Raw genomic sequence first — 8,708 nt, forward strand, 5'->3', positions numbered from 1 at the left:
AGAATTGGAAGGTAATACCCATAAATATGTTTTAATTAGTGTATAATCACCTGAAAATAAGAATCATTGGGTTTTTGTTACCTTAGAATGAGCCCTTTATATCTACATAGCTGGTCCTCTGCCATGAAGCCTGCCATGTTGTACCGCAATGTTTCTACAGTAGCCCAGAACAGACAAATCAAACATCGGCTCTAAAAAGGGCCTTTTACATTTTTCAAAGGTTTTATGGCCATTGTGGGTTCTTCCACATGCTTGAAAGGTGAGGGGGAGGGGTATTCAGTTGGTTACAATCTGCAACCACACTTCTAGATGCCACTAAATCCTACACACTGCACCTTTAAGAGACAATATATTTTTGAACATTTTCAACTTCAACTAAAATCTGGCACATATATCTCATTATTTTAATTATTAATGTGTATTTTGATACATATCTGAATCCAGATACATATTCAAAATTTTAAACGTTTGTTTTTTATGATACCAGATTTAGAGAGTTATGCACACTTGGCGAGAGTGTTTCCTCTCTGAGTGTTTGACAGTTAGTTTGTATGTGTATTCAGACAAAACCAAAGGTCATTCACAGTCCTATTGAAAGTTAAAATCAATAATATTATTCTACAATTACACAATAAAGTTTGATAACATTTAAGTACAACAAAGTGTGATAATACTACAACAACATGTGGCATATCTCACCATATACTAGTAGCCAGTGTTAGCATTTATACACACAAGAACATCAGACCCTGAGGTTTTTTATAGTGCATAACAGTGCTCCCTAATCTCCAAATTTCTTCCGCATTCACTCAGAGGAAGTTTTTATGTTTTGAAACTCAACTGTGAAAATTTGTGGAAATGGAGGAAATGCTCGATTTTGGAGGATTGCTTGAAGCTACAATAAAATCAGTGATTGTCTGTATTAAATCTGTGTGTAATGAAATTATACCAAACATACCCACACTCAATAATACACTTTAATTTTGTTTTAGTAGCATTTACAGACCAAATAAACATTTAAAGAAGGTTTACATGAGTCAGTATAAAGGAAACAAATCAGTGAACAAATCAAAAGTTTCACAAGCAACTTTTAAAAACAGCTTTTTGAAAAGTGTGAACTGAAATCTGAGACTTTTAGATGCTAAATTCATAAACTGGTGCGGTCTCAGTCTTCAGCACTGAATCCATGCTTTAGTGAAATCATTGAGTGTACAACTGAACTTTTTTTGTTAATTTGCGAAGAGCAGGAAGCCGTTGAAGATGATCTCTTTTTCTCTGGAGTCTCTTGCATCATTATCTGTCTGATGCTCCTTAAAGGACTCCAGCCAGACCCTCTGTTCAAATCTCAGCTCTAAGACCACGCCACCCGACAGCACCTGAAACACAACAATTACATTAAGACTTCATGACAATACTCAGCCGTCAATATATATTAAACAACTAAAAACACAGATTATTGTGTCCTGTAACCATCTGTGATTCCAAAGCAGCCTAAACTGTGTTTTTGCAACAGTACAAAAGTAAAAGGGCAGTATCTCCCACACAGTTCTTTCAATATTGACGTAATCCTACTCACATCAAAGCTGACACTTGGTACTTTAACTATTACATACTGCTCAGGTCAAATTTGACCCGTTTTGACATGTGAGAGCAGTAAAAACACCCTTTCTTTTAGCCTGAAATGTTAAGACTTTTCCCAGAATGATAGAGGGTGTTCCGGGTTAAATTTGACCTGTATTTTTTCATAAATCACCCTTCAAAATGTTGTTGTATTCTTCAAATTCAATACAATTAATTGAAATCATGGTGCTGTTATGTTCTTGTGCTTTATGTATCATAGGACTATTGTATAGCGTGATTGTGTTTTTTCTTTGTAAACAAATAGTGTAAAACCTAAATAATACACTCTCTCTGCTCTATGAAAGCTTCATTAAGGATTAATCACCCATTTATTAATGACTGATAAGGTATTTATGAATGAAAAATATATTTGTGGGGGACTAATTATGAGAGGATACTGTGAAGGGTCAGAGAGCCTGACGGACAAAGAATGTATAACTGTCCAAATACTTACTGTCTGGACTGTATTTATTATTATTATAATTTATTTCAAACTGTCACAATCCTGTTTATTGGTACTGTCAATAAAGATAATGTGGAAAAAGGGGAAAAAACTAATTTGCTCAGGCACAAAAGACTAGATATAGCAAATTTCTTCTAGTTCATCAAAACACAGCTTCAGGTAAACTCGAGTAAGGTTTAGTTGCACTCCACAAGGACAAATGGTAGGGAATAACCTATTGATTCATCATTAAGTCATTTTAAAGAGTACATTAGGAATTTCAGTGAAAGACTTCCTCTCCTGATATTTCCTTGGCACTGTGGTACTAATTGAAACTTACCTGATCAAGGTTTCTGTTGTAATCACAGAATCCAATCTTGTCTTGGCCCAGAACCTCACTGGCGATACGCAGACACATGCTGACCTACAAACACACAACATCACTGTAACACAGAGCGATGATAGAGCTGAAGGTTTAGATCACATCTCAGGTTTAAAGTCTCTTCGCTGCATGTTGATTTTTACTGCATTTAATGAAACTCCTGTCTATCTAGAAAGTAATAAAACACATTCTGATATCAAAAACATTCATGATATATTTTAGGAAATGGTCAGCACTTATTCTCATGTAAAGAAGCAGTCAGTGTGTTACCTTGGCCATAGAGTGGAAGACGAAGTAATAAACACCAGGTATTCTGCAGGTGAAGTAACCTGTGTCTTTGTCAAAGTCCCCAGGTCTGTTGACCGCATATGTCTGGTAGGTTACTACCTATTAGACAGTACAAGATAAATAATGACAAGAATGAGAAAAACATAAAAGACTCGGTGAAAAATGTCATTTGTTGCTGGATGTTAAGTAACAAGGAATAACAGACTTTTACAGGAAAGACACGCTACTATCAGCAGTGTATTGGGGCAGAGGCAACAGTTAAGACAGATATTTTAAAACATGAGCAGATGACTCAAAAAATATCTGCATGGCTAAACATATATATTTTTTTGGCAATTTTCAATCTTTTTCTTATTGTAATCAAATCTCATGTGCAGAACCAAACCAAAGATGATCTGATCTATTTTCAAGCATTGTGTATGCGTATACAAAGTCTGATATATCTTATTCCTCTGTGTCATAGACCTCCAAACTATTAAAAACACATCAATGAGCCACACAGCTGCACTGGGTAACATGCTCCTTGGTCCTGAAGATTTTGGTTTAGGAACAGTTCCAAAGACTAATAACAGCGATCATGTTTTCAGTCTCTGGAGAGTAGTTCTGTGTAAGGCAGGAACGTGGTTCCATTTACAAAGCTTCACTAGCTTATTGTGATAAATATCAAAACCTCTTGACTTTGTACTAAAGTTCTTTATGAATTTATAATGTAGTACAAAGTCAAGAGGTTGTGATATGTAGCATAAGCTAGTGAGAACTACTCTCTGGAGACTCAAAACGTGATCGCTGTTATTTGTCTTTGGAGCCGTTTCTAAACAAACTAACGTGATCTTGATCTTCGGGATGAAGGAACATGTCACCCAGTGCAACAGTGTGGCTCACTGACGTGTTTTTAATAGTTTTTGGACAAAAACGAAGGTCTTCCTTCGTCACAGAGGAATAAGATATATCAGGCTTTGGATATACAAACAATACTTGTAAGTAGATCATTGTTGGTTTGACTCTGTTGAAAAAAAGAGAAAAATACAGAAAATCGCTAGCCACATCCTTTAATTATAGTATTAAAATGTAATGTCTTTTCTTTTACTCCAGCAGACATTAAAGAAAGAAACAGATGTATTCTTAAATGTTGAAAACATTTCATAATGAAAAAGTTGAGAGACAGAGAGGAGTGATGGACGACAGACTGGACCTGGTTAAAGGTAGGGTAAGTGTTAGTATTCCTGATCACTGAGAAGGCTGACTTGGCCTGCTGAGGGGAGTCATCACCTAGGAGCAGAGAGGAGACACAGTGGTGAACATCACTCTTCTTTACCATCAAACACAGAGGAGGACATATTACAGACCAAGGTCACCTTTTTTCCTTCTTTCTACCTTTCCCATCACCTTGAGATACTTTTTTATTTTCCCTCTGAGCCATAAAGGAAGGAAGGAGGAGTTTTGATGCTAACATACAACATGGATGTATTACGATATACAATAATATTACAGCAGCTGGTTGTGACCACAGTGCACGTCTTTTTCATTGCAACTAATGTCAAGATAACTAGTGGAGGCAAGCTAGTGGACTGCCACTGTCACCATGATGGTGACTATAGCCATGTGAGATTTTAATTAGTGTGAACTACATGCAGGGGTTGTGCGTGTGTGTGCAGTGAGTAGACATGGCTGATTTTTGTGGTGAAACTATTCCTGAACCTCTGTGGTCTATATAAGCAACACACTTGTCATATTTGGTAGAAGCACAGGGTTCCTGAGTGTCAAGTTTTACCATGTTTTCTCAGCTACTGTTAATACATTAGGAGCTGTAAAGAGTAGCCACTTTTGTCATACTCGTCGTAGTACAGTTGTATAGCTGTAGCTATATTTGGTTAACTTTATTATCATCCCAGAGGGAAATGCAGTGTGGTCACAAAATTCAACATACGAAAGAAAGAAGAAAAATAACTCACAATTAGCGGGCAGTCCAAGACATAGTCCACACATGGATAATACACCATGACCAGTACACTAAACTAGACATCACATGCAGTGCTTAAGATGTACATATCCATAGCAACAGCCACAGAAACAGCCACAACTTCAACTATAACTCAACTCACAGCCAGCTACAGCCGTGGTCATACTGTACTAATGGCCTTCCTCTATGGATCAGGGTCAATGGGAAAAGTATTGTGAGGTAGCACAAAAGTAGTTCAGACTTTGGCCCTTCAAAGAGGTATCAGCATAAATATCAATCCTGTCATCTGTACAGTAAAATGTGAGCACCTTAATTTAATACATTTGTTGAAATATTTGCTTTATAGTATTATGATATAATAAGGAGAATTAGCTGATAAGGAGTGTGAGAATTGGCCATGGCTGCATTTAAAGTGTAATTCAACACCAGCTGCAAAGTCTTGTTTTTGTTGAAGTTTTCACTTTACTGACGTGATGTAGAAGTGTACTCAGGGTGTGGTCATTACACTGTGACATCACCACTGGGTGTGATAAGACATGTATCAGGACTTAACTGGTGTTCAGTTACTCTTTAAACTTGTTAGGCATAAAGAATACATGAGAGATAAGTTAAAGAGTCAGTTATATTTATATACAGGAGAGTCAGAGGTCGTGTCATTACTGTGGCCGATGCTCTTCCCCTCAGGGCCGGGCTGACCAGGTTGTCCAGATGGACCCACTGCTCCCAGAGCTCCACGGTAACCTTTGGGACCCATGTCCCCTTGCAAGCCCCGACTCCCCATCTCCCCCCTCAGCATCAGCAGGGTGTTTGCATCCACCTGAGTGTTGTCCGCCACAGCTGAAGACAAACAGATGAATGATTAACAGCTACCGGGAGAGAAGGGCATCATGATGCTGTTCTTAAAGCGGCTATAATTAATATTTTTCATCATAACAATGTATCAAATGACTGTGTAATGTCAGAGGCGTTTCTCGTAGTGATGAACCTACAGACGCTGCAGCTCCCCTCGTCTTTATGGAGATTTATAGCCAGTTTCAGCTCATTGTTTAGCTGTTTAGCTTTTTGGTTCACTCTCAGCGCTCTCATAGCGTCCTTTTTCAGCTGCAGAAGGCAGCTATTTCCAGAGAAAAAGCTCTAAAAACCCACCGTACACTACCTGCTAGGCACCAAACAGCAAAGAGACACATTTAGCTGTAGACTAGCTGGTGAACATAGTGGAGCATTTAGCAGCTAAAGAACCAGATATTTCCCTCAGGAGTCGGTAGAGACTAAAAACAGAACTAAAAGAGAGTGAGTATTGGACTTATTGGACCAGGTGGACAGAAACACAACTGCAAATGAATGATAATGTTGCTCCTAAACTGCTGGATGTGTAAATAAGCAACTGTTTGCTAACAAGTGCCACATCAACCTAAAAGACAATGATATGTTAGTTTTGTGTTCACAACTTTTTTCTGCTGCTTCCAAGTGGCCAAAAAAACCCCAACCCTGATAATACAGGTTTAACTGTCAACCAAAATGAACGAGACAAATCTGCTCCTAATTTCTGAAGTATTTAGTCATTTTCTAGCTTTTATCACGACAGGACATATTTCCAGGATAATTATTTTGATACAATCAGTATTTGAAATTTTAGCAGTGGATTGGATCACTATTTTCTCCCACATTTGGAATGATTGATTCCCCTGAGCTGCTCTACTGAGAGTACTCTGCAGTATGATTAGAAGGGCAAAGAACAACCAACCAAGCAAATAAATAAATAAAATACCCCAAAATAAAGACTTTAGGTCTCCATACAGAAAGCTGCCTAAAGAACAAATCAGTATGCATTAACTATGTGTTTGTGTACTCTTCAGACTTTTACCTGGCTCTCCTTTCTCTCCCTTCTGTCCAGGCCATCCATCTCTGCCCAGAGGTCCTGCCTCTCCCGGTCGACCGTCCAATCCTTTACAGTTCACATCACATTGGCCGGTCGACAGCAACAAGGCCACGCCCACCGCAACTGCCAGCCCATAATACTCTCCCATGGTCCCAAAACACTAGAAGAAAAAGGTGATGATGGTGATGACAATAGTTAAAACACAAGAAAGAGATAATGAGAATAAATGATATAAGATATTTAAGTATATGTTGGTGGAAATCATTTTTACACGTTTTAAGACTTTAAAACCAGCCGATATTGAAGATATTGAGGTTATGAACTGTGTATTTTTGGTTCTAGCAGCCATTCTACAATTAAAGTAATAACTTACACATCATGGGTATTTTATTTTTTACTCTGATTTCAGTATTTGTATCCTATATGTCTATGGAGTATTTAAGAGTACACCGGACTGGACAGTAAAAAAAGGATCAAAATCGACACAGAACAACCAGAGACATATTTGTTTTCTTTGCATTATTTGTCCTGTACTGTAAACAGACTTTAGACAGTTAGACCTTCATCTTGTGAAATAAAATTTATAGGAAAATATAATTAAACAGCTAACTTGAAACTACAGATTGCATTTTTGTTGTAATGTGTGAGGGTAGTCAAAAGGAAAACAACATGACTCAAACATGACTTTAATTTAACAAGCTGTCTGCAGCAAGATTCAAATCTCTGCAAATTGTTTTTACATAGAAATCAGCTGAAATTAATGGCTGTCTAACAAGAAGAAAATCAATCTAAAACTGATTCAAATGACTTATTCGTCCCTCTTAGGGGGGGAATTATAGGAAAGCTGGTTTCCGAACATTAAAACACACAAAAACACATTAAATTATTCACACACACAAATCAGTCCAGGAAAAAGAGTGTAAGAGTAAAGATTAAAAGAAAAAAAAAGACACTGGAGTTAATGGCATACAGTATGACTTGGTCATTTGAGGTTGATTGCCTAAAAACATAAAAAAGAAACTGATATGTGCCTCCACAAACACATTGTTTGAACAAAGTTACATATTGTGCTGCTTCACTGTTACCTCAACAGCTTTTTAATATTGAGAAGGTACCAAAACATTTCAGACAAAATAAGATTTGTTTGATTGTTTTAGTTGATTGTTGTAATTTTTTAAAGAGCACAATAAAGAAATATTGAACAGAAAATTGTTTTTTTTTTTCTATTATCAGTTTTTCACCAGTTTTTATTTTACTCACCAGTCGAGTTTTCTGTCTTACCAGCGGAGATTCAGAGCTGCAAAGGACGGTATTTCCTCTTTTGGTGAACAAATGAAGAGTTCTTATTAGACTGAAGAGACACTCACTGACTTATTCTGACACAAACACACACACACACACACACACACACACACACACACACACACACACAGAGTACAAAATCAGCAAGGAAATGAAACTTATGTTCTCACAGAAAGATGGATCGACATAAAAGTTGCTGCTGTAGGACTTAATCAGGGTTGATGGGGTTGAGATTTAAAGGTTCATAGCTGTGATTTAGCTTTTTTTTTTTTTAACACACAACAATTTTCCTATAGTCTCCTCAACATTATTGATAACCATTTAACAAATCAAACCTCACCTTCCAGGCAGTCAGAGAAAGCAACAATAAAACTGTTAGAATATGTGGCCTTTTTGAAGCAAACACAGACACACAGAGCGCTGGAACATCTGTCTGTGATGTATTAAAATCCTTTACTTCAATAAAAGTAGTAACACCACAGTGAAAATATAATGCAGAAAGCATTCAAAATTTACAAGTAAAAGAGAACAAGTATAACCGATAAAATTCTCTCAAATATCAAAAAGAAAAGAAAGTTTAGTTTCACTGTTGATCAAAAACCTTGATTCTCAAATGTGGGATATATATATATATTTCCCAAAGTATCATATACCAACTGATATGCATGAAAAACTACAAACAAATAATGAATAAAATAAAATAACTTTCAGCAATAATGACTTGAGTGCAAACCACAAATTCAACAATTTAGACAGATTGGGGCGCCCTCATGTGGTCACATGATGCAATGGCAGCAGACAGATACTGTCCATAAATTATATCTGCAAGGAGCAA

The 8,708-nt window shown here is 37.0% G+C and overlaps 1 protein-coding gene across 1 annotated transcript; it reads right to left on the minus strand.

Moving 5' to 3' along the window:
- Positions 1-959: 959 nt before the first annotated feature.
- LOC121894234 (complement C1q subcomponent subunit C-like) lies at positions 960-7,933 on the minus strand. The gene is made up of 7 exons (XM_042406682.1): positions 7,832-7,933; positions 6,557-6,731; positions 5,353-5,529; positions 3,925-4,001; positions 2,715-2,831; positions 2,403-2,486; positions 960-1,376 (listed from the first exon to the last, which is right to left on the minus strand). The coding sequence occupies exons 2-7, from the start codon at positions 6,717-6,719 to the stop codon at positions 1,230-1,232; spliced, it is 765 nt and encodes a 254-aa protein (XP_042262616.1). The 5' UTR covers positions 6,720-6,731; positions 7,832-7,933; the 3' UTR covers positions 960-1,229.
- Positions 7,934-8,708: the final 775 nt, after the last annotated feature.

The sequence above is a fragment of the Thunnus maccoyii genome, chromosome 3, assembly GCF_910596095.1.
Source record: "Thunnus maccoyii chromosome 3, fThuMac1.1, whole genome shotgun sequence".
NCBI lineage: Eukaryota > Metazoa > Chordata > Actinopteri > Scombriformes > Scombridae > Thunnus > Thunnus maccoyii.